At 48.0% G+C, this 25,672-nt stretch overlaps 1 protein-coding gene across 1 annotated transcript; it reads left to right on the forward strand.

Moving 5' to 3' along the window:
• Positions 1–62: 62 nt before the first annotated feature.
• Ncstn (nicastrin) lies at positions 63–16,155 on the forward strand. Its single transcript, XM_005368582.2, has 17 exons — positions 63–220; positions 1,531–1,635; positions 6,237–6,360; positions 6,751–6,872; positions 7,243–7,388; positions 8,535–8,685; positions 8,993–9,102; positions 9,311–9,463; positions 10,005–10,109; positions 10,247–10,324; positions 11,506–11,678; positions 13,224–13,326; positions 13,438–13,533; positions 13,820–13,907; positions 14,160–14,314; positions 14,591–14,803; positions 15,376–16,155. The coding sequence occupies exons 1-17, from the start codon at positions 136–138 to the stop codon at positions 15,496–15,498; spliced, it is 2,130 nt and encodes a 709-aa protein (XP_005368639.1). The 5' UTR covers positions 63–135; the 3' UTR covers positions 15,499–16,155.
• The last annotated feature ends 9,517 nt before the right edge of the window (positions 16,156–25,672 follow it).

Below are 25,672 nucleotides of genomic sequence, written 5' to 3' on the forward strand. Positions count from 1 at the left end.
TGGCTCCCGGAAGCTCCGCAACAGTAACTTCCGGTCTTTGGAGGGCTGGGCTACAGAGACGGTGCCGGCGGAAGCCTAGAGAGGCCAATACGAGACTGGAAGGGACCTGATGCTTCCGCCCTGCGGAGAAGCAAGATGGCTACGACTAGGGGCGGCTCTGGGCCTGACCCAGGAAGTCGGGGTCTTCTTCTCCTTCTGTCTTTTTCCATGACACTGGCAGGTGAGGCCACCCTACCCCGGGGCTCTGCTCTGTAAGGAGAACCGTCCGGATCGGCTCTTCGCCAAGCGCAGGCGTTGCCCTTCTGGTTCCCATTGCCCCTCTGTCCCCCCCGCCCTGTAAATCCGTCTTGTCTTTCGTTCCCATGACATAAGTTCCCCCTTTGACAGGACCTTCGTTTCCTATCTCCCGAGGCGCGTCGTTTCGATCAGTTCTCTCAAGCCCTTACCCGGGGTTCCTGTCTGATTCTCTTATACCTTATTCACATGTCTCGTTTTCTTTAAAGCCCCAGCCACCCCATCCACAACCAAAAGGGACAGGTGTAAAAAGCTCAGCCTGCTTTCTTTCTCTGGGCTAGTATTTTTGAGACCAAAAGTCTTGTTTTGTGGGAGCTTTTACAACCCTGGGAGGGGGGAGTGCCCTCATTTCCTCCTGTTGATGGTTGTATACTAAATATGTGTTCCTTATTTTCTTTACTTACTAAAGTGAGGGTAAGCTGAGCTTGGCTGATTTAAACTGTTAAGAGGGAAGTCAAGGACTTTTAGATGTTTAATGTATATGAATATTTTTATTTTTTCGATTTAATATTCATTTAGTAATTTCTCAATTACGAATTACAATCACTAACACATCAGTAATTCTTTATAGTGTGTTCAACTAAGAATTGAGCAAAGTGTAAATATTTCCTTATATGGTTATGGCTTTCTAGTTAAGTCTTAAAATGCAAGCATTCCGGTGTATAACCATGATAAATTATCCCCTCCATTCACATTGTTTTCGACCTTCTTCAAGGAAGAAACGGTAGCCGCCACATACTCTAGCTGTGTACACAAATGATCTGATGTTTGATTGAACAGGTGTGTGGCATAAGGTTTCTCCTAGGCCTGTTCAGATTCTTAGCCGGGTTTTGTTGTTGAATGCTTTTCTTTGTTTGGTTTTGGTAAGCTATATTCTCAGGCCAGAGGTCTTTTGCTAATTGGTAATATACATACAAGATAGAAGAGCAGAAGTCTGTACCCATGCAACCAGACACACATCTCAAGTCAAGGACTTTTGACAAATCATTTTTTTAGCTTTATTGTTAATTGGTCATCATGGAGCTTAATAACTTCCTAAGTTATTTTATTAATAGCTAGGTACTCTTATACAACGTTTATGTTCCAATAATGTGACCAAGAAGTGAAAACAGTGATCATTAATCCCGTGTTAGAAAATATGACAGGGAATGATTTACCATGAGCCAAGCTAATGATGATAGAGGCTAATACGAAATATCTTTCATTTTTCCTTAATACTTTTTATCTTCTGGCCAGGATTGTGTCTGGGAAACTCAGTGGAGAGGAAAATCTACATCCCCTTAAATAAAACAGCTCCTTGTGTCCGCCTGCTCAATGCCACTCATCAGATCGGCTGCCAGTGTAAGTTGAAATTGCAGTTTGTATTTGTGGCCGCTAATAACTCAGTTTGCATCGTGGAAATGCAGAAATACTCGTATCCTGCTTAGGAATTTTGGCATTCAAATCAGAGTGTTTCTATAGGAGGTGATTAGCATCTGTTAAACCAGGCAAGATAATAAGAGCTAAACTTTAGTAAATGTTGTTTTAATGTGTGCATTATATTTTTACCTCCACATCAATCCCTGTTATTAACATTGTACAAACAATGGGACTAAAACTTACAGAAACTGTTTAGCTTTCCCACCATTATCATAATAAGAAATCGTGCTAGGACCTGAACCCTGGTGGGACTCTTAACTATTTTATCATAGAGTTCTCTAAGGAAGAAGAAATCCGTATTCTATGGAATCTAGCCATCACTCTGGAATCTGAATGATCTTTTTTGAGCCAAAATGGCCTTTTTTTTCTTCATTTGAGCAGAACCTTACTGTGCACCCCAGTCTGACTTTAGCCTTCTGCATAGTTCTGGGGCTGCAAACATGCACCCCTTTGTCTGAGCTTCTCTTGTTGTTTTGTGATGCTGTTGATTAAATCCCTATCCTCAAACTAGTATCCCCAGCCTCCAAAAATTAGCTTCTTCACTGGCAGTAAACTAGTTGAAGAAAAAGCATTAAAAATGCTAAGCAGGTGGCCAGAGAAATGGTTCAGTGATAGAGAGCGTTCATTGCTCTTGCAGAGGGCTGACTTTTGGTTTCCAGCACCCACATGGTGGCTCTCAACTAGCTATTACTTCAGTTCCAGATAATCTGATGATGCTTCTCACCTCCGCTGGCACTGAACACATGTGCAGATATATACATGGAGGCAAAGCACTCACGTACATAAATAATTTTAAAATATTTATTTGTTTTTTATGACAACTAAGGGCTGGGGATGGCTCAGTAGGTAAAATAGTTCTTAGGCATGAATTTGAATCTCTGGAATCCACATTTTTAAAACAGCTAGAGGCATAATATGATTGCTTATAATCCTAGCATTCCTATAGAGAGACAGGATGCAGAGACAGTAGAATCAATGGAAACTCACAGGCCATATAGTCTGTTGTGATCCTGCCCCAAACAAGACCGAAGACAAGGACAGAGCTGACGTTGTCTTCTGTTGGCATTTGCACACACTGCACACGTGTGCACACAAATGCCAGATAAAGGCTGGGGATAGAAGTAGTCTGCAGAGTGCTTTCCTAGCAAATACAGAGTCCTGATTTAAGTCCCTAGCGCTGTATACATTATATATAGTGGCACTGCTATAGTAACAACCAGGAGATAGGTTGCCAAGCCAGCCTGAGATAGAGACCCTATTGCCCATGCCATCTACCAAAAGAGAAATAAGTGAAGTATTTGGACTTATACTTGTACTTTGTAAATGTGTTCCAAAACAGTACCATGAGAACACTGTCACTCTCGGTACTGTATAAATTGCTGGAAGGGTAGCTCAGTGGTGGAGCGCTTGCCTAATATGCACAAGACCCTGAATTCTATCTCTTGGTACTACACATATTAAAAAAATAAATAAAATAAAAATTACAGCTGTTTTCTGCTTGAGCTATCTGTTATCATCAGATTGTAGTCTTCTGTGAACAGTAGCTCTGTCAGGATATATTTTTGCAGATAAGCAGGGCCTGATCTTGGCTTTATTATCAAATTGATCACTTTTTGAATTTTAATTTATCCTTTTAATAATGACTGGGATAGTGATACACAAAGCTGAAAGTCAAAGTATCTCTTTTTTCTTTTTCTGTTTTTAAAGACAGTATCTAATTATATAGCCCAGACTGGTCTTGAACTTGTGATCTTCTTGTCTCAGGCTTCCTAATGCTGAAATCACAAAGTCATGGTCCTCCACTTCCTGCTTCAAACACGTTTTAAATAAGCGTCTATTGTTGATGTAGAGTAAAGTGTCAAGCAGTTTTATGCGATTGCCTTCCGTCTTGGTTGAAAAGAAACTCAGTTACTAGAAAGTAAGGAATTTTCTCAGGGAGATAGTTAATGCTTTTCTACCTATACTTCCGTGAGCTATACTACAAGCTAATTGTCCCATGTCGCCCATACAGGAAACACCACAAGCAGATTCATTGGTTACAGACAGCCTTAAGGTTTTTTTTTTTTTTTTTTTTGGTTTTTCGAGACAGGGTTTCTCTGTGGTTTTGGAGCCTGTCCTGGAACTAGCTCTTGTAGACCAGGCTGGTCTCGAACTCACAGAGATCCGCCTGCCTCTGCCTCCCGAGCCTTAAGGTTTTTGGATTTAGTTTCTCTTCTGAGTTGTGAATGAAGGAGAACTAGGTCCAGGGTAGGCTGAAATCAGACCGCTGGACATGTCAGAGCCTGACTGCAAGGACCCCATCCTCCTGAAGCAGGGCTCTAAAAACTCTCCTTTGGAGATGAGTCACTGCATTGCGTGTTCTCCAGGCAGCCCCGTGGGAAGCAGAGCGGTACCTCTGGAGATAAAGCCAAAGCTAGTGCAGAGAGAAGAGGGAGGGGCTGGACTCTGGCCACTTCCTCATTAGGATCGTGTTTCCCTTCCAACCTGCTTACTTCTGAGTCTTGCTTCGTCACATTCCTTCACAGGCAACACCCTTTTAATTAGGGTTGGAGCTTAATGAAACTGAGGAGAAAAGATGAGCTCTAGATTTGATTTTCTGATTATTATGACCCACTTATTGGATCCTTAAAGTGCTCAAAGAGAGCTACATGTAACTTTTCCCTCATCCCCACTGTAGAAGATGAATAGGGATAAGAAAACTGTTCCTTCCTGAAGATCCAGAGAAAGCAAACACATTACTTGAAACTCTGCAGTCACCAGTCAGGACCTGGATGGGAGTCCAGGTTTCTTTAGTTCAGCATCACAGTTTGTCTCTTCCCTGTCCTCCTTAGAGCTGGTTACCTTTATTTATTTCTTAATTCACTATACTAACTTTTCTCATGTTTTAAGAACTTTAGCTTAAAGTAGGAGACTGTTTTCTCCTTTCTATTGTTTTACTTAAAACCTTTGTTAATATCTGGATCTTAACTAAAGCAATCCCCAGCTCTGCAATTCTTCCACTATTTTTATTGCCATGGCCATGATCCTGTTAATTATTTACTATATATAAGGCATAGGCAAATGTTGTAGACTCTTCACTGTGTTTACTGTTTATTAGATGTCCCGGGAGAAGAGTTCTGTTTAGTTAGCAATTGAGAAGTACTTGATGGTTTCCAGTCTTCTGCCAGTTGCAAGTCGATTTCAGTGCTGTGGTCTAGAAGCATAGTTCTTACGTCTGACTGTAAATAGCCAAGAATTACATATGATAATTTTAGAAAATACATATATCCAGGCTCCACTGAGAGAATGCCCAAGCATTTATACTTCCTAAAATCCCAGTGGGTGGGGGTGCAGCTCATTGGTAGTGGGTGTTGTCCACAAGGCCTCTGACTCAGTCCCTAGTGCCAAAAAAGCAAAGCAAAGAATACTTCCGATGTAATTGTACTCCACAGTTGTGTGAGGGCTAGGTCTAAAGTAACTCGAATACCACATCTAGTCTTCCTTAGGTTGTCTCAACATGAATCCCTAGAGACTCAGGCTATCATGTTAAATTCTAAACATCCTGGACCGTGGTTCATTTGTTCTGTGAGGCAGTACTTCCTAGTCTTTGTCATATCATAAGATGCATAGAAATATTGAATTTGGCATCCTAACATATAAAAATGGGTATTATTCATGGGTCATCCTGGGTAAATGAGGAGTCTGCTCTTGTTTTTGGACAATTGAGGATCTTTTGAAACCCTAGATTCCCAGAAATGAGTCAGTGATCAGCATGTCTTCAGTCCATTCCAGGCCTATCAATTGGGAAGCTCTGCTCTAGAGAGCTCAGAGTTCTAGATTAAAATCACCTAACCCTGGCCAGGAGCAAACAAAGACATTCCCAAAGGAGGCTGGAGAATGGCTGTTGACCACAGAATCTGTGTCTTTTCAAAGGAAGATCAAAGCCAGAAGTCTGAGCTGGCAATGGAGACTCTGGCATTTTCTGGAGGAAAAATCAGATTTTGGAACTTGAATGTCTAGTGTTCTAGAATCTTGTTATATGGTTAAGTGAGATCTTTGGAATTGGTTTAAAAAGGAAAGTGCAGTCTTTCCAACATCTAATAAAAAGGGCGGTAGAGGCCAGCAAGAAGACCCAAAGGGTGAAAGCTCTTGTTCTACAATCCTAATGACCCAAGTTCAAACTTTAAAAAAAAAATTGAGAAAGACTTCTGATGAGCCCTCTTGGGCTTTTGTTCTCCTTTTCCTCCTTCAAATGGAGCCGGGGTAATTCAGCTCTTCAAGTCTAGAAGTGGCAGTGTTTACCCTAATATTTTGTGACATCTTTAGAGATAAAATCTACACAAGCTGGATGTGGTGGCCTTGAATCACAACACTTGGAAAACAGAGGCAGGAGGATCACTGCAAATTCAGGGCCAGCCTGGTCTACACAGTCAGTTCAGGTCAGCCAGGGTTACATAATGAGACCCTGTTTTTTTTTTTTAAAAAAAAAATCTGCAGAATTATCAACCATGGGAGCTTTAATTTGACCCATTCTGTCCTGGCAGCTTCAATTAGTGGGGATACAGGGGTTATCCATGTAGTGGAGAAAGAAGAGGACCTGCAGTGGGCGTTGACGGATGGCCCCAACCCTCCGTACGTGGTTCTACTGGACGGCAGGCTCTTTATCAGGTAAGAACTGTATGTGTCATTCTGGAACTATATGTAGAGAAAGAAAAGATCTGCTCATTGTACTGATGAGTGGCAACTTCTGTCGCACTAGTCTGGTGTGGGAAGGGAAGCTGGGTTTATATTCAGAAAAGAGGTAACATCAAAAGGAATCATCTTATTGATCTCAAAATTAGACCTTCTTCAGGGAAGGAGGGTTGTCCAAAACCACGCAGGGACAAGGTAAATGAAACCCTGAACTCAGGTTGGACCATAGTCCAGACTCAGAAGTTAAGCCCCAAAAGAGAAGAAGTGAGTTGGAGTTCTGAGTCCCTAATTCTCCAGTTGTTTCCATCTTGAGTATTAGTCTCTCTGATACCTTCCTGTCTTCTCTCCTGTCCTTGTCCGTTCTAGGGATGTAATGGAAAAGCTGAAGGGGAAAACCAACAGAATTGCTGGTCTTGCAGTGACTCTAGCCAAGCCCAATTCGACTTCAAGCTTCTCTCCTAGTGTGCAGTGCCCAAATGATGGGTTTGGTAAGAGCCTCAAAAGCTCATGAGAACCTTCTATTGTACAAAGCTAACTGTTACACCAGCATCAGGTCTCAGGGGCAGGGGGCAGATGTCTGTGTGGACTATGTACAACTGACTCCTCCTCACTTCTTCCTCTACCATTCCTTCTTGTCACATGCTCAGATACCTAATCTGCCAGCCTAGGCTTCCCTGATAGCAGTTTCTATCTAATGGGGCTGGTGATAGATTCATGACTGCCTCTTAGAATCATTGTCTCTTCCTGTACTCTTAGCCCCAGCCCTATGATATCCTAACCTTCCTACTTCTCCTGGTCCCTAAATACTTGGTGCTTCAATATACTGTTCTCTGTACCCCTCCCTGCCTCCTCCCTCAGGTGTTTACTCCAACTCCTATGGGTCAGAGTTTGCTCACTGCAAACAAACACTGTGGAATGAACTGGGCAATGGCTTGGCTTATGAAGACTTCAGTTTTCCCATCTTTCTTCTTGAAGATGAGAACGAAACCAAGGTCATCAAGCAGGTACTGACTCTGCCAGCTTCTGGCGATTCCAGTGAGAAACAGGATTATTTTTCCCATTGCTGTCCTGTTTGGTGGGTGGCTTGTTCTGCTAGTGCACACCTTGAAAGAGGTCAGCCTGATCTGCAGAGCTAGTTCCAGGACAGCCAGGGCTACACAGAGAAACCCTGTTTCAAACAAAAACAAAAAACGACATAAAAAGAACTTTGGACCAGGTGTGATGCCTCATGCTTAATCCCAGGCACTGGCAAGAATAGGTCAGCCTGGAGTGAGAGCTTGTCTGATAAAGGTCAAAACAAAAACAGAAAGAGAGAGCACTGAACTAGGGGTTGAGCGCTTGAGTTCAGTAAACCCCTGAGGTTCTCTCTCTCTGTCTGTCTCTCTGTGTATGTATGCAATGTGTATACCTGAGTACATATGCAAAGGCCAGAGGAAGGCATCAGATATCTTTCCCTGTCGCTCTCCACCTTACTCCCTTGAGACAGGAAGCTGAACCTAGACTGGCAGCCAGCAAGCTCCTGCAGTCCTCTTGTCTTTTCTTCCAACATCACTGGGGTTACGGGTTCATGCTTGGCTGTGTCCAGCATTTTACATGGGTGCTAGGATTGGAACATAGCTCTTCATGTTTGCACAGCGAACACCCTTACCCCCCGAGCCATCTCGGATGAGTTGTTTACGGCTCTGATGTCCTCGTTCTGTCTAGTCCAGCATCTTCACTTTAAGATAAATTGAGAGCTTTGTCTTTAGAATGACAAAGTGAGTTGCTGGCCAAGCTGTCCTGAATTTTTATTCTTTATTTCTGAAGCCAGGCACAGTAACACACTCCTGTACTGTCAATGCTGGGGAAACTGAAACAGGATTATGAGTAAACTGTGTAGCAAGACCCTGTGGTGGCTGAAGCTTGGACCACACCAGTTAGAATTGGATAAGTTTATCTGCTCCAACCAATCTGTTGAGTCCATGCTATTTGTACTGATTGAGGAATTTTTCTCTTTGACCTTATATGGTTATCCCAGGACACCTGTAGCTTGGGGACTTATGTCTCCCAAAAGGGAATGGCTTAAGAATGGAGCTGGGTCCTCCTCTTCCTGGAAAGCGAGAGAGGGCCTCCACAGCTAGCTGTCTCAGTGGGGTCCATCTCCTCTCCAGTGCTATCAAGATCACAACCTGGGTCAGAATGGCTCTGCACCAAGCTTCCCACTGTGTGCTATGCAGCTCTTCTCACACATGCACGCCGTCATCAGCACCGCTACCTGCATGCGGCGCAGCTTCATCCAGAGCACCTTCAGCATCAACCCAGGTAGGCAGAGAGCCAAGCCATGCAGGTGGACTGCGGTGAGTGGGGTGGGCCCAGCCGGGGAGGTTGGTGAGATCATCCAGGGAAGTGTGGGCCCGGGCAGCAGGCACTGGATGGGAGAATCTTGAAGAGAAGAGGCAGCCTGCACCTGAAGTGGATGGTGGCAGAGAAGCAGAGCTAGAGCTGTTGAAGGTGGAGAAAATGGTCCTCGGAGTTTATGGGGACAGAGTCTAAGCCATCTTGAAGGCATTCTCTACAACTGCCTTCTCCCTTAGTACTATTGATCTCTCGTTGTTTGTGTCCTACTCAGAAATCGTCTGTGACCCCTTATCTGACTACAACGTATGGAGCATGCTTAAGCCTATAAATACATCTGGGGCATTAGAACCTGATGACAGGGTTGTGGTTGCTGCCACCCGGGTGAGTGTTGCCCCTGTGCAGCATGGGCAGGGCTCCCCATTAGATACATCTGATTTCAGAGTGAGCACACTGGGGAGCCTTAAGTGGAGAGGGAGCTGGGCTGTTGGACTCCTTGGCTCTAGTACTTGCCCCAAAGAGAAGGCGCTTACTTGGCTCTTACGGTCCAGTTTTAAAGTACATCATCCTGTCTTGTCTTCTGCTATTCCAGCTGGATAGCCGGTCCTTTTTCTGGAACGTGGCCCCAGGGGCAGAAAGTGCTGTAGCCTCCTTTGTCACTCAGCTGGCTGCAGCTGAAGCTTTGCACAAGGCACCTGACTTGACCACCCTACCCCGCAATGTGATGTTTGTTTTCTTCCAGGGGGTAAGGGCTTTTTCCCTAGGGCAAGATGGCAATGAGCAGGGGATGGTAATGGTGGGAGAGGAATTACTGACCTGAGCTGTTAACCAGAGTTTCTACATGCGTCTCTCTGTTTCCCCTTTGGCATCCTCTGTTTTAGGAAGCTTAGATTTCCTGAATTGATATGTCCCTTTCCTTCCCCCATTAACAAAATTCATTTGGGGCTTCCTTTCGTGTTTACTGTCCAATCCCTGTGGTGTTACAGCTTGGCTGAAGTGCACGGTAGTAGAAGCCAGAGCTGTGGAGATGGTTGGTGGAGAATCAAGAAGCAAGTGTAGCAGCTGGTGTTTGCTTCAAGCCTTTACAAAGGCTGCTTTCCCCCACCTCTAGGCTCAAAAATCCCATGACACATGCATGTGAGAGGCAGCTGGGAGGTTGCCGGGGGGGATGGTAGATCTCATGACTGTAAGATGACTGTCGGCTAAGATAATCCAAGAAAGCAACCCACTGTGTTGACCTCAGACTGCCCTATCCCTTGGGAATCTCTCCTATCTCCACTCCTCAGGAGACTTTTGACTACATTGGCAGCTCAAGGATGGTCTATGACATGGAGAACGGCAAGTTTCCCGTGCGGCTCGAGAACATCGACTCGTTTGTGGAGCTGGGACAGGTGTGAGCCTCTATCCTCCACCTCTTCCTCGCACTTAAGCACCCTGTTCTGCAGCTGTCACCCGTCCCCTAATTCTGTCTCCCAGACATGGGTCACAGCAGGAGACAGATATGTATTGTGCTCTTCATCCTTCCCAGGTGGCCTTAAGAACTTCCCTAGATCTCTGGATGCACACAGATCCCATGTCTCAGAAGAACGACTCTGTGAGGAACCAGGTAACCCAACAGATAAGAGAAAGGATAAAATTAGGTGTTGGCTAAAGCTGAACACCACTGCTTTGTGAGAAGAATCATAGAGACGATGGTATCTCATCGGTTCCCTGGAGTAGGTAGTTCTCTGTGATCATTCAGCACCTAAATTCTATCACTACTGACACGTGAGTGGCTGCTCCTTCTTTCTCTTCTTTTCCTTTCTTCCTTTCTTCTTCTTTTTTCTTTTCTTTCTTTTTTTTTTTTTTTTTTTTTTGGTTTTTTTTTTTGTTTTTTTTTGTTTTTCAAGACATAATAGCCCTGGCTGTCCTGAAACTCTGTAGACCAGGCTGTCCTCGAACTCACAGACATCATCTGCCTCTGCCTCCCAAGTATTGGGATTAAGGCGTACTTCACCACCACCTAGTGTGACTTGCTCTTTCTGTTCTAGTCTTGCTGTCCCATGGACCCAGTTGTCAGAGCTGCCTGCTGGAGTCCTGCCTGCACCAGGCTCCTGCCCAAATTGCCTTCCACTTTATTGGGAGGGGGGATTTACAGATTTATTTTATCTTATCTGTATGAGTATTTGCCTGCATGTATATTCACCATATGCATGTCTGGTGCTCAGGATCAGAAGAGGGGCAGATTTTCTAGAACTGGAGTTACAGATGGGTATGAACCACCGTGTTGGTACTGAGGATCAAACCTGGGCCCCTGCAAAAGCAAAAGCAACAAGTACTTTTAACCACTGAGCCATTTCTCTTGCCTCTGTCCTCCTCTTTCTCCATGCTTATTCATGACTCTTATGTCCTACCAAGTGCAGCTGTATGCCTGCTTTTCTCCTTGAAGTGCTCTTGTTGCCTCTCCAGTTGCCGTCACATCTGCTCTGGACTCCTGTAGCACTTAGAGAATGACTTGCATATTTGGCATTTTGTTGTTGATTGGCCCCCTCTAGATCTGCACAATGAATTATACAGGAAACACCCACTGAGGATAAGGCAGAGTCCTGAGGACAGAACTTACCTATAAATGTGGAAAACCCAGGCATCTTTGGGCTCTAATTTCCTAACTGTAGAAAGGACCATGGGAACTGTAGGGAATTCAGTCTTGGTTCCAGGGCATTTGAAGAATATATCTAGGAGAGCATAGGCTGATAGAGCCCTCCCACCAGCTCGCCTCTCAGCAGTCTGCCTCTGTTCCTTCCTCAGGTGGAGGACCTCCTGGTCACTCTGGAGAAGAGTGGTGCTGGTGTCCCTGAAGTTGTCCTCAGGAGACAGAATCAGTCCCAGGCCCTTCCGCCATCATCTCTACAACGATTTCTTCGGGCTCGAAACATCTCGGGTGTGGTTCTGGCCGACCACTCTGGTTCCTTCCATAACCGGTAAGTCACCTGGCCCCGCACCTTCTTTGTTCTCAGAGACAGTCTAGTCTGTAGTCTGGGAGGAAGATGCCGTCTCTTCCCACCCCATACACTTCCAACCGGGTGTTCTTCACCCGGTAGCCTGTCCACAGGAGGCCTGGAACCCTGGTCCTTAACCTTGAGCACTCCTAGTGCAATCATCCTCTGCTGTGGGTTCACTTCTCCCGGGTTCTCCCGGCACCTGTGCTCCCAATGGCTGCCACGGAGGTCTTCATCTCAGGCCAAAGCATGGGAAGCTAGAAAGGAGTTCTATTTGGGGTTCACAAACAGTGTTTTTACTCTGAAATGTAACATGTTCTCACCACGTGGTAGGTGCACGTGGCTGATGTAGGAGAGGCCTCTGAAGATAAGAAGGCACCCTGTCACCTCTCCTGGTTCTGGAGAGGTCATCACACTTTCCTAACTTGAGCCCAGGGATAATGGGGTTCTCACTCAGGCTAGATATCTCTCTCTCTCTCTCTCTCTCTCTCTCTCTCTCTCTCTCTCTCTCTCTCTCACTCTCCAGCCTCATTGGACCCAAATGAGTTTTTAAATAAAAATGTTTAAACTTTGATTCTCTGACCGTAGCAAAGATCCTTTCTCACTCACTCAAGGGGGTGGTGGTTCTAGATTACTGTCACTATCAGCTTTTCTTTTTCCTATGGGGTAAGAGATAATTCACTTGATTATGTGGCTTGCTTGGCTCTTTCTTGGGGCAGCAATTCATACCTACATAAGAGGCATTTGAGAAGGAAGGCTAAGGGTGCTCTTTAAAATATGTTTCCTTGCCACTCACAGGGACAATTACAGTGATCTGATCCAGAGTGTCTGTCTGTGAGCATCCCTGGTTTTAGCCCTGACAGCCTCCCCTCTATCACTGTGAGCATTTGTGGGAACACTCATACAGGGAGATAGTTCTCTGAAAAGCCATGCAGCCTCCTGTGTGTCCAGAGGCCACCTGCTGCTGCTGCTGCTGCTGCTGCTGCCTCTCCTCCTTCTTCTTCTTCTTCTTCTTCTTCTTCTTCTTCTTCTTCTTCTTCTTCTTCTTCTTCTTCTTCTTCTTCTTCTTCTTCTTCTCTTCTCCTCCTTTTCCTCCTCCCCCTCTTCTTCTTCTTTCTTCTTATTCTTATTCTTTTTGGTCTTTCAAGACAGGGTTTCACTGCAGATTTGGAGCCTGTCCTGGAACTCACTCTATAGACCAGGCTGGCTTCGAACTGACAGAGATCTGCCTGTCTCTGCCTCCCGAGTGCTGGGATTAAAGGCGTGCGCCACCCCTGCCCGGCTGTGTGGCTTATTTTTTATACTCTGTCCAGCAGCAGAAGCAGAGGCTTTAAATTCCTTACCTCACTGTTATTCCTACTTCCCCATTTCCAATACCCTTTTAATAACGGAGCCTGATTTTCTCTTTCCTTTTCCCACTGGACAATGAAAAATAAGATAGCAAGTTCCCACATAAGGACATTTAGATAGGAAAGGGACAAGGACCTGGCTTCATATAGCCAGGACTCATGCTGACTTTTCTGGCAGGTATTACCAGAGCATTTATGACACTGCTGAGAATATTAACGTGACCTATCCGGAGTGGCAGAGCCCAGAAGAGGATCTGAACTTTGTGACAGACACTGCCAAGGTAGCACCGACCTGAGCTGGGTGGGAGCATTGGAAATACAGCAGAGATGGCTGTACAGGGAAGGCCTGGGAGACAGGTGAGCCATCCAGCCCTTCTCCTCACCCGCTGCAGGCACTGGCGAACGTGGCCACAGTGCTGGCTCGTGCATTGTATGAGCTTGCAGGAGGAACCAACTTCAATGACTCCATTCAGGCTGATCCCCAAACAGTAAGAAAAGATGGGTCCCTAGTCCCTCCTGTTTCTGTTAACACAGGCCACCCCCACCCCCCATGATCCTTGCGAACTTTCTAAACTTTGGAATTTAGGCATGCCTGTTCATGCCTGCAAGGATGGTACTTGAGCGCTCTTGAGTGGCTTCATCTACATCCTTGTAAACTGCCTACTGTCTCCCAGCCCCGGGAGACGTCCTGTCTCATAACTGATCTCTGCTCGTTGTTTCCCTGGTCTTGCTAAAACTCACAACGTTTTTTTCTTCTCTGTGTCCCAATCCTAGGTTACACGTCTGCTCTATGGGTTCCTGGTTAGAGCCAACAACTCGTGGTTCCAGTCTGTCCTCAGACAGGACCTAAGGTCCTATTTGGGTAAGCATCTGCTCTGAGAGGGGGTCCCTACCCAACAAAATGTATAGAGAAAAAGGCGTCATTTTGGTTAATCTTTATTCTTCTTTCCCTTTCTGCTTTCTTTCCCCATTTTCCTTTCTTTTTCTTGATGCTTATTGGGCTATTTTCTCTTAACCTGCTTCCTTCTGGTTCCTGCCAATTCTGGGTTCTTTGTGTTTCTGCCGACCTTGACCTCACCTCCCAAATCATCCTTTCCCTTTGACCTCCAATCAGATGATGGGCCTCTTCAACACTACATTGCTGTCTCCAGTCCTACCAACACTACTTACGTTGTGCAGTATGCCTTAGCAAATCTGACAGGCAAGGTGACCGACCTCACCCGAGAGCAGTGCCAGGATCCAAGTAAAGTCCCAAATGAAAGCAAGGATGTGAGTGGCGGTGGGTGTCGGAGGTGTCCTGGGGCCTCTTTCCCTTGGAAAAGTTGGAAATCTGCCGGGCAGACATGGGAATGGGCATGGGAGGGTAGAGGGATATAGTCCTTGAACCTGCGTGTTGAGGAAGCAGTATCCTGAGTGAGATTGGGCCACCTGTGGGATGAAGTGTCAGCCAGTTGGTGGGTTGGAATGTGGTGCTAATAGGGAAGCAGGGAGCGAGTGAGAAGACCGTCCCCTCAGCCCTGTGCTCTCACCTGTCTTCTTGTGCAGCTGTATGAATACTCATGGGTACAAGGCCCTTGGAATTCCAACAAGACAGAGCGACTCCCCCGGTGTGTGCGCTCCACAGTACGACTGGCCAGGGCCTTGTCCCCTGCCTTTGAACTAAGTCAGTGGGGCTCCACAGAATATTCTACATGGGCCGAGAGCCGCTGGAAAGACATCCAAGCTCGGATATTCCTGATTGCCAGCAAAGAACTTGAGGTAAGAATGGGCTGGAGGGAGGTGGTAGAGTTCCATTGGGGTCTTCTTTGCTATCTCTCGTCTCAGTTCTGTTAGGCTCCTTTCTGTTGTTTCTCATTTGTCCCAGATTTACAGCAAAACCAGTGCAAATCTGTGCCTGGTCTGCTGTTGCCTCCCTTTCGAAGGCCTCTCTGCACTGATAGTGTGAATGCATGCTTATTTAGGAGAGCCCTGTTCAATCTAAGAAGTTCAGTTGTGTCTTCCACTCCTGCCTAGCATCTGCTTTATGGCATAGCTGAGAGGAGTCAGTCGGATAGTTACTGAGCCCCTGTTATAAGTAAGTCATGAGCATAAGTATAAGAGCACCGGAGCCTAGTCCTGCCTACCTTCAGATCACTTAAAGAACACAGACACCACTCTTTTCACCTAAAGAGAGCCCGGGCTGCTCACTCGGAAGATGCTGCCCATGGTTGTTGCTGGTTCTTGGTACTTGAGTCTTCTGTCAGAATTCTGATGTCGTTTCTTCCTGGGTTACCTAAGACTGTGGCATCTGAGAACTCTTTCCTTTCCTGCTCCCACTTTCACCCTTGCAGTTCATCACCTTGATCGTGGGCTTCGGCATCCTCTTCTTCTCTCTCATCGTCACTTACTGCATCAATGCCAAAGCCGATGTCCTTTTCGTTGCTCCCCGAGAGCCAGGATCCGTGTCTTACTGAAGAAGACTCCAGCTCTCCCTACCAGCTTTGGACTTCATTTCCTCGATCAGTTGTTCCACTGGGAACAAACCACTAATTTATCAGTGGACTGTCTCTGGGTCTGTCCTAGACTGGGATTGACACGGAGTGGAACTGTGAGTGGAGACAGGGAGAGATGGACAAGTTGCCTCCCCTTTCCCGCTCTCCTTTCCTGTTTGCTCCCCCTTCTCTAATACCAGGAATTATGATAAGAACTTCCTTCTGCTTAGCTCGCCAGTCTCCCACCCTTGTCTGCCCTTTCTTGGGCTACGTCTTATCTTTCCGTCCTGCTCTATACCTCCCTCTGATCCTAGTGTCACCTTACCTCCACCCTGTACCCAGCCACCTGCTGGACAAGGAAGAGGATGTGAAGGATTGAGCATCAAATTCAAGCTGCCCTAACCCTTAGGGAGAAGAGCGGGTTCTCTGGCTGAGCCCCTGTGTCTTTCTCACAGTCCTTTCTCCAGGCCCCCAGATGACATGATAGGGTGGGCATGCCGTTAGGTGGGTATCCCACCTCTAGCCCACAGTGCTCAGTTGTACTTTTTATTATTAAACTGTAATATCTATTTTTGTTGGGTTTTTTTCCTTTTTTGTAAATATATAAATAGCAAGTTTCATTAAAATTATCCCATACAATTTGTATTTGTTCCTTTGTATTCTTCCCAGATCACCTTATTCGGTGACCCCGTGTTGTAATAGGAGCGGCGGGGCTGTGTCCCCAGCACCCCGGCCGCTTCACTAGCTTATTCCCCGAAATAACAACACACAAATTGTATTCATTTAAACACTGCTTGGCCCATTTCTATCTAGCCTCTTCTAGGCTAATTCTCACATATTAATTTAGCCCATTTCTAATCATCTGTGTAGCACCGGTCTTACCGGGAAGATTCTAGCCTATGTCCATCCTGGGTCGGAGCTTCATTGCATGCGTCTGCCTGGGAGAGGGGAGCATGGCGTCTCTGCACCAGACAGAGCTGTCAAGTCTGAGCTTACTTCCTCTTCCTCCCAGCACTCTGTTCTGTTTACTCCACCCACCTATGTTCTAAGCTATGAGGCCAAGCAGTTTGTTTATTATTTAACCAATGAAATCAACAGATTGATATATGACACTCCCACATCAACCCCGGACTAGAGCACCATGTATGTGTAGCCTTGCCCTCCAGAAGTAAGATACTGTTACAACAGAGGTGAAATGCAGGGATCAGACATCCCCAGAGCCCCTCTTAGAACAGTATTAGTGGAGTTTCTGCTTACTGTATCCACTCTGAGCAGATGCAGCTCTAAGCCTTGAGCTCAGGGTTGGAGTGAGAGACAAAGACAGCCTTAGAACTATTGAGTGTACTAAACAGAAGCATTGTGATGTGCTGCAGATGGGAGTCAAGGCAATGGACGTGACCGTGAGTTAGGATTAGAATTCCCCACACACAGAAGCACAGCAAGCAGAAGCCTGTGCCTGGGCCATGGTAAGTGTACTCAGTGTGCCTGAACCATGAGGGTGAGCAGGTGGTGAGGCCGGGGCCACACCTGAAGGTTCTTGGGTGGCATCTAAGGAATTTGGGCCCTGTACTGATGGCGAACTTTTTGTCGCTCAACACAAGAGTGGTTTGGGGGCTGCTTCAGGGAGACCCTCAGCTCTTGGAGACCAAGTCCCTGCGTCTTTGTGGAGGTTCAGTTGCAGAGCAGAGCTGAGTAGAGCCGCAGTGATTGTGGGCCAAGGCTGAGTCAACAGAGGGTGGGGGAGAGAGCCAGCAGGGGTGGATGCCTACCTGGGGCTTGCTCTCCTTATTGCTGGCCAGGAGGCCATTGCTCACACACGTCTGAAGACCAGCGGACATGGAAAGCCGGTGTTTGCACAGTCCAGACACCGTTCCTTGGTTGAGCTGTTTACCTTTTCGAGAATCCTGCTGAGAAGAGATGATTTTCCTCCAGGTTTCTCTCCAGGCTCCCTGGAGGAAGCATGTTCAGGGTTCTGAGATAGGAAATATACCCTGCTGCCCCCCTGCCAGCCCCCAGTTGGAGCTGGAAAAGCTGTGTGCTGTGCTGGCACTGGTGGGAGCTGAGCACAGCTGCCGCCTTCGGCTGGGCCGGCTCCATGCCTCCCTTGGCCAACAGGTCTCCCAGCGGACAGAGCAGTAAACTCCCCCATCCTGCTGGCAGCTTCAGGAAGCGGGGACATGGCTGGGTACCAGAGAGGGGGCTAAATAGAGAAGCAGAGGCTTGGGCAGAGTCAAGGGATCTGGGTAGGAAGAAAAGAGGACAAGATGTTTCCTGCTCCTAGGGAAGAACACAGACTACGAGCTCATCTGTCTTCCATGCTGCCTTGCTCCAGTCACACCATTCTTTATCCCTGTCCCCTGCCAGCAACCTCAGAACCCAGTTCTTCATGGTCTCTGCAGAGGCCAGACTCCATGGAAGGAACACAGCCACCAAGACCGACCCTCAGGGACTCCCAGACCCGCTCCCTCTCTCAGACCAGTGTGCTGGCCTCTCAAGAGGTTACCCTTTGTGCCCTGAAGACCAAGTGGCCTGCAGGATCTTAGGACCCACTTTTATTATAATCCCTTAGTCTTCCTTTGTCCCCTAGAAGGTCTGAGTCTTCTGAAATGTGTCATTTTCTAGCCCTTTCCCTTCCCCCAGGGCTTCTCTCGCACCCTACGTTTTGTTAGCTTCGTATAGGCCCTTCTCTCCAAGTCCAGGTAGAAAGTTGAGTGAATGACTCCCTATGCCTCGATACCAGTCTGTCTATCCACGGTGACACCTTATCCCTCAAGTCTAACCAGGAGGCCTCCCTCCAGCCAGTGTCTTCTCCAGTCTGTTTGAATAAAGATGCTGTTTTCTCTTTTTAACATCTTGGTGGTTGTTGAAAAGCACACTCTAGGAAGAGATGTTTACTTTTGTGTGTACCGGTGTGCATGCACATGTCAGACCATGTGTGTGGTCAGAGGACAACTCTGGGGAGCCAGTTCTCCTACCATGGGACCCAGGAATCAACCTTTGGTGGCCAGGCTTGCATGGCAAGCACTCTCGCTGGCCTAGCCATCTCTCTGGTCTGTATTCTGGTGCTCTGCACTGAAATCCCATCTTACTCAATAGAACTTTTTGCCCTTGAGGGAAATTCATTAAATCTGAGGTAGGGTTTCACTATTGCAGCCCCAGCTAGCCTGGCACTTGCTATGTAGAACAGGCCGACTTCAAACTCACAGAGATCTACCTGCTTCTGAGAGGTAGAATTTAAGGAGTGTGCCACAACCAACGTTTTTTAAAAATTTTTTTACTTTGGACTGGAGAGATGGCTCAGAGGTTAAGAGCACTGACTGCTCTTCCAGAGGTCCTGAGTTCCCAGCAACCACATGGTGGCTCACAACCATCTGTAATGAGATCTGGTGCCCTCTTCTGGCCTGCAGGCATGGAGGCTGAACACTGTGTACATAATAAATAAGAAAAATCTTTAAAAAATTTTTTTTTTACTTTTTTTATTTAGTCATTTGTATTTTATGTACATTGGTGTTTTTTTCCTGCATGTATGTCTGTGTGAACGTGTTGGGTCCCCTGGAACAGGAGTTACAGACACTTGTGAGCTGCCATGTGGGTGCTGGGAATTGAACCCAGGTTCTCTGGAAGCACAGCCAGTGCTCTTTTCCGCTGAACCATTTTCAGCCCCGCCAACTTTTTTTTTTTTAGGTTAGCATACAAAGCAGCGAGTTTCATTATGGCATTTTCATACTATGTGGCATCTTCCTCTTCCCCCTTTGCTTCTTCCCATACTCTCTGCATCCAGGGACTTAGAATTTCTAAGACCTTAGAAATCATGTGTATTTTTTTTTCCTCTTTTCTGAGACTGAGTCTTAAACCCAGGTTAGCCTCAAACTCAGCCATTCCTGCCTCAGTGTCTCGAGTCCTGGAAATACCGGCATGTGCCGCCATGTTCAGAGGCTCAGCTCATTTGATTGATAAGCAGGGGAGGCTAGCCCGGAGGAGTGATGCTGCTTGCACAGGGTCCTCCAATAAATGAGAGTCTGAGGGGAACTACAACATGCCTCGTATCTCTGCCGGCAGCCATGGCAGTAACAAACGCTTGCTGAGCATGGCTACCAGGGAGCCGCTTTGTCCCCCATGGTAAAAGCATAAGAGACATTGCATCTTTTCTTGAAGATTCCAAAATTTGGATGGAGGGAAGGGACGTGGCACAAGACAACCCAGCAAGACTGTGTGTGCACCACACTAGATCAGTCTTAAAAGGTTCTACCCGAGTTCAGAGGGCAAAGACCAGCGGAGAGGAGCCTCATGTTGTGGGATGGATGGTCTGCTGCCTGTGTGACACCGGGAGGAGCATTGCCCTTCTCCGGGCTCCAGTGTTCTCTCCAGAATGTAGTCTCTAGTCCATACTGGCTCTGTCTGGTTCCGTGAAGGAACAATTGGGGTTCTAGCCTCTTCCTTTTCCCTAAACTCCTCTGGGCAAGGATCATTTGAAAAAAACGATCAACTCATGAACTCTCAAGATAGCATAAGGATCAACTCTAGAAAGGGACACTATTGTCCCTAGCCTAGGAACAGGAGAAATTTGATAAATGTGGCTTCATTTCCTCAAAAGAAATAAAGAAGAAGGGAGAGAGAGAAGAAGAATGGGAGGAGGGAGGGAGGAGGAGAGGGAGGGAAGGTGAGAGAAAGGGTAGAAGAAGGAAGGAGAAAGGAAGGACAAAAAAGAAATAGAAGAAATAAAAGAGAAGGCTGCGGTTATGCTGGAGAATCTGAAGCCCGTGGAAGGCCAGGGTCCCAATGGGCTTCTGGATAAAATTTTCTTTCTCATGAACTCACACTCAGAAGGTATGAGAGCCTCACCTCCTGTGGTGCAGAAGGGCAGTGTGAGCCCTGGGCCCACACTGGGAAACGTGGAGCAAGAGTGAAGGGTCATCTCAGGGGGCCTGAGGAGAAGTCACTCACCTGAGGTGATGCAACTGTGCGCCAACATTACCATCCTCTGTCCCAACTAAGTGGTTGCTCAGAGCTTAGGGGCTGGGACCCTGGAGTCCTCGCTCTTCCCCCAACTCACAAGTCAGAGGGATGGAATTAAAACGTGAAGTGAGAGAAGACATCCTGGAAAAACAAGATTATGATAGGAAACAGGGGAAGTTGGTTTCCTAGTAGGGCCTAAGGAGGAAGGGGAGGGAGAGGGAACTGAGCCCAAGGGGAGAAAGGCCAGGCGGGTGTGGCCAGGAGGGGAGTAGGCCCAGTGCTGGTGGTGACAGATGGGAAGACACAAAGAGGAGGGCTTCAGGGAAGACAGATGGGTGGGGGAGGGAAGGGAGGAGGCTGGGGGTTGGGGGTACAGTGGTTGGAGGCTGAGACTGTAATGAGATTGGAGATGGGCTCTGAGGTGAGTGAAGAGGAAGAAGAAAGGGGAGGCCGCCTTAGGAGACAAAGGCGATAAGGCCTAGGGGGCCAGGGGCAGAGGGCTTGGGCTGGGTGCTGAGAGGGCGGGGGGGCTTCCAGCTGGGCTGGCAGCACAGAGAGTGACAGATTGTGTGGTTAGCCAGAGTGGAGACCCGCTGTCACCTTCTAGGGGCACAGAGAGGTAGAGGCAGAAAGACTGACGGAAGCCATGTGGCAACCAAGAACAGAAACTGGAAGATGAAGACACACTAAAGCACTCCTGCCATTTCTAAGTGACAGCACCTCCTACTCAGGCTTCTCCTGCCTGCCTCTGTCTCTGTGACCCGACAGGCACCTCCAGCGGCTGACAAAATGACACCTCAACCCCAGCCACTCTCAGGAAAGGGTCAGGCAGTGCAGCACAGCAAGAGTTAACACTGTCTGCTCTCCCTGCCAGCCATTTGCCTGGTTGGGTCCCCAGGGCTCCCTACATATGTCACCCCCTCTCCTGCCAAGCCCACTGCTTCCCAGCTTCTCCAGGCCCTCCCCTCACCCTCAAGAACCAGCCCCAGCCCCCGTGTCTAACCTACCCTCCAAACTCCCTCCTCCCCTCAGAACCTCATAGCCTGCCTAAGGATAGAACGAAATTTGTGATCCATAGCCTGAAAAAGTAGATGCCTATAAATAATGCAAAATAACAATAAATCACAAAGATATAATAATTTTCTCCATCCCCAAAGCCTGTTCTTCTTGACTTCCTTGCAGGGAAGATAGCCCTATACAAACATCAAAGACACACACACACACACACGCACGCACGCACGCACGCACGCACGCACGCATGGACGCACGTGCACCCATAGCTCCCAACATGGAGAGCTTACCTCAGATTCCCTCAGTCATACTGCTTTACACACATATGTGAATGAAACTTCCTATATCCTTTTAACCACCATGCATACGTAGAGAATTGGGGTGAACACTCCCCAGTTCACTCAGCGATCTCCCACGAACTGTTTCATTGGGTGTCATAACAGCCCTATAGAGATGGCAGCATTATGCCCATGTTACAGACTGTGCAAAGAATCCACTGAAGGTTATGTGACTTGTCCAAGGTCTCAAGGACTTGGCCCCAGATCCAACAGACTCCAGGTTGAGTAGACACAGTGCTTTCTAGGGTTCTAGGCTGTTAGTTCCTCTTTACTACCTGCCTCTGTTCTTTTTAGCTACTGCCCTAAAGGTAAAAACCGAATTCCTGTATGAGGCCTGGGACTGGGGCTCCCCAGAGCCTAAGATCTTGGGGTGACAGATGCAGAGGAGGAAGAAATAGTTCCCAGAGCACGTGGGACAGCTAGGACTGAATGCTTCAGGGACAGGGCTTGCAGGGCTGAAAGTATCTGAGCTAAATAGCCTGCAGGGGGGAGGCTGGCAACAGGAGCTTGGCTGCCTCCTCCAGTGTCCCTTCCCCGCCCCATCATTCCTTTCTGCTCTGTGGTCTCTCAAGACTCTGCTCCTGTGTTCCTCAACGCCTTACCCTGTGGGATCTGGGCCCCCCATTTTGGTGACACTTTAACACTTGACGATTGTGTCTCCCTACCTTATCACCCATGATTTTTCTCCTCCTGACAACTGTCCACTCTCTGCTTTCCCCTTGTCTACCTCTCCCTTCTGTCTGTGGCTTCTCTCAGACTTTCCCATTCCTGAGTCCACCCTTCCACACCTGAATCTCCATAACAGTCTTTTTTCAGACGCCCCCCTCCAAGTTTTTCCCCCTTCTTTTCTTGCAAAGACTTGGCAACCTGACCCCACCCTCCTTCTCCACCTCTGTCTCCCCTGTGTCTCTGTCACCTTGTGACTACATCCTCCCTCTTCTCCATGTCTCCCCACGTCTCAGTATCTCCTCTACTCTCTATCATTTTCCTCTGCTTCTCCCTGTCTCCTCTCATCCCTCCCACGGCCCATTCTTCCGAGTCTCGGGCTCCCCACTCCTTAGATGGGTTGGAGGGCGGGAGGGTGGTGGAAGTAGGATTGTTGTTGCTGGGGGCTCATTAGGTAGAGATTGGTTTTTAATCAGCACCATGGCAATGATGATGCAAGAACCAAACCGCCACCTGATCCCCTGTCCCCCCACCCCCTCCTCAGGCCTTCTTTCCCCTCCAGCTCAGCCCATCTGCTGGCGCCTGGGCACCTGTCTGGGCCTGCCCAGGTGGGAGTTGGCACCTCCCAGGCCTTGGGGGTGGGGAGAGGAGGGTGCGCTTGGGGAGGAATTATAGGATTCCCTATAGGGAAGGCCTCACCCTGGAGAAAGCCCAGAAAAGGTTGAGAAGGTACAGTGAAGTGGCGAATCCCTCCCACAGCGTGGGCTCCTACTAGGGTCTATGCTTATTATAAGCATTATCCCCCTTGATCTCCATGGCAACCTGAATAGTTATAATTTACCCATCTTAAAGAAAACAGACATTGAGGCCCAAAGGTCATTGCTTGCCCAAGGTCATGCACTAACAGAGCCCCTTTTGCTGTCGCGCTCACTGTGTCTGGGGTCTCTCCAGCCATGGTATGTTTCTGATACCGAGGCTCAATGGAAACGTCCTATGGCTGAGTACATGGGAGAATTTCCACACTGAAACCCAGCCCACTGCTTCTCTGCTTCTCTCAGCCACAGAAACTTGCTCCCCTCTGAGGCTACCCTGCAACACACCCACACAGACACAAACACACGCATATGCACAGGCACAGATCCTGGAGGCGGCTGAGCTTTCGAAGTGAGCGTAATCAGTGCTCATTTGCACATGATTTTGTATCTACTTTTCTTGATGCTCATTTGATGGTCTGCACACTCGGGCAGCCTGGATTGCCCTGCCCTCCTCTCCCAGAGTCCTTCCGATCTCTGTTCTGCCTCTCTTGGATCTCCTCCTTCCTCTCCTATTAGCCCCCACCCCAATTTTCCCCCAAGTCCCTGATTCCCTGTGGATCAGCTTGGGCTGACCAGTCTAGAATAACTCCCCGGGGGGAGGGGTCTCTATCTAGAATCTGACCCCACTCCAACCTGGGGTAAGTGGGAGAATGGGGTGCTTGAGTCCCGGGATGACAAGAGCTAGAACCTGGACGGTAGCGAGGAGCAGCCTGCCCAATTGTGCATACTGTGTGTATGGGAACTTTTATACGGGGAGGACTTTCAGGTCCTCTTCCACGTCTTAGTCTTTTCATAGTTTCGCTGTTAGTACAAGGGAGAGCCTTCTTCCCAGGGGAAGGGAGATAGGGAGAAGGGATAGTCAAAGCCACTCTGGAACTCAGAAAGGAACTATTTTAAATCCAGCTTCTGTGGAGACCCTGCCCTACTACCTCTAGTGCAGAGACTGAGGGGGTTCATCTGTGGCCCTGCCCTGGCTCTCGCCCCAGCCCCACCCCTTCCCCAGCTCTCTATTTCTTGCTTATGAAATATGCATGGAGAACAGATGTCCCTGCTCCCCCACTCCCCGCCCCCCTCAGGGCCAGCCCCCACCCCCAGCTCCCAAGGGGTTCCCAGATCCCTCTGCCAATGGCTGCCTGGCCTGGCTGTTTAATATTGATGAGGGGGCTGCCTGGGCCAGCCAATGGAGAGCTGGGGGTGTGTGTGTATCTCCATATATATATACACATAAGGCTGGGCCAGTACAGGTGTGTATGTGTCTGTGAGTGTGTATGAGTGTGTGTATGAGTGTATGAGTGTGGGTGACTCCAGTGTTTGAGTAAGACCCCCCTTCTGGCTAGGCCTTACATCTCTACCATGCGTACCCCTCTCATCCGTCCTGGAGCCTGTTCAGCCACAACAAGCTATCCCTAAGAGCTCTAGGAACTGACCACTAACTTTGCAGACAGATGAGCCTTGAGCAGCCGGAAGAGACTGGAACACTCTACACTGTCCCCCTCGTCCGCCGGCTTGGATCCTTTGGCAGAGTCCTTCTAGGTAAGGGGAAACCATGGGCTGGAAGGAAGGGTGGGCATGCCACTCCCAACCTCTGGTTGGAGTCCCCTCCTCCCAAAACCTTCCCTTAGCTGGGTCTCCCTCAGCCTCTGCCTCCCCCCACCCCATCTCTTGGATTCTTTGTGCAGCCTCTGTCAAATGCAGTTCGAAGAAGTAGGGTGGGAATTTCTGTCTTGGATGCTTGGAATTGTTGCGTCCCTGCTCCTCGGAGCCTGAAACTTTGAGACCAGACATGGAGGAAAAAGACTTGGTGGGAAAATAGAAGCTGCTGCCAGGACTGGAGGTGGGGAGAAGGGAGGGGCAGGTGGAGATGGGTCGTGACAGATGGGGAGCAGGAGAGAGAAAGGGAGGGCATCAGAGAGCAATGGAGGATGTGGGAACATAGGGATTGGTCAGGGAAGAATCCAGTTGTAATAGATGCACTGGGAACTCCAAGGCTAAACTCTTGGTTCCAGCCCACCCTGGGAGTGGGGAATTATGGACTACTGGGAACTGCTCTCCCACCACCCCACACTATTTCTCTCCTCTTTTCTTTCTTTGGACCCTGTTCATAATTTCAGCTTTAGTCAGCTTCTGTTTTATGGTGCGGTTGGTGTGTAGGTGTCTCTTCGTCATCAGAAGCTAGTGGTCTAGTGTCCTCTTAAAAGGCTTGTAACTGTTCTGGTCTTAAACCTGTCTTCTGTGTGGTGGGGCAGGGGCAAGCCTCGGAGAAAGAGTGGGCCCTGTGAGACTGTCTGTCAGCTGGAAAGCCAGGGCTGGGGACGAGGGGCATGGTGACTGGGAAGGAGTCTCAGTGCCTCTGTTTCTATTAAGGCTGAG

Source organism: Microtus ochrogaster, unplaced genomic scaffold (genome assembly GCF_000317375.1).
Source record: "Microtus ochrogaster isolate Prairie Vole_2 unplaced genomic scaffold, MicOch1.0 UNK35, whole genome shotgun sequence".
Lineage (NCBI taxonomy): Eukaryota > Metazoa > Chordata > Mammalia > Rodentia > Cricetidae > Microtus > Microtus ochrogaster.

Excerpts from the sequence above, each read along its gene's own strand:
- Ncstn (XM_005368582.2), top strand. The coding sequence starts at position 136 with ATGGCTACGACTAGGGGCGGCTCTGGGCCTGACCCAGGAAGTCGGGGT. Across the intron at positions 6,873-7,242 it reads GTGCCCAAATGATGGGTTTG|GTGTTTACTCCAACTCCTAT; the intron begins GTAAGAGCCTCA and ends CTCCTCCCTCAG. Across the intron at positions 9,103-9,310 it reads TTGTGGTTGCTGCCACCCGG|CTGGATAGCCGGTCCTTTTT; the intron begins GTGAGTGTTGCC and ends CTGCTATTCCAG.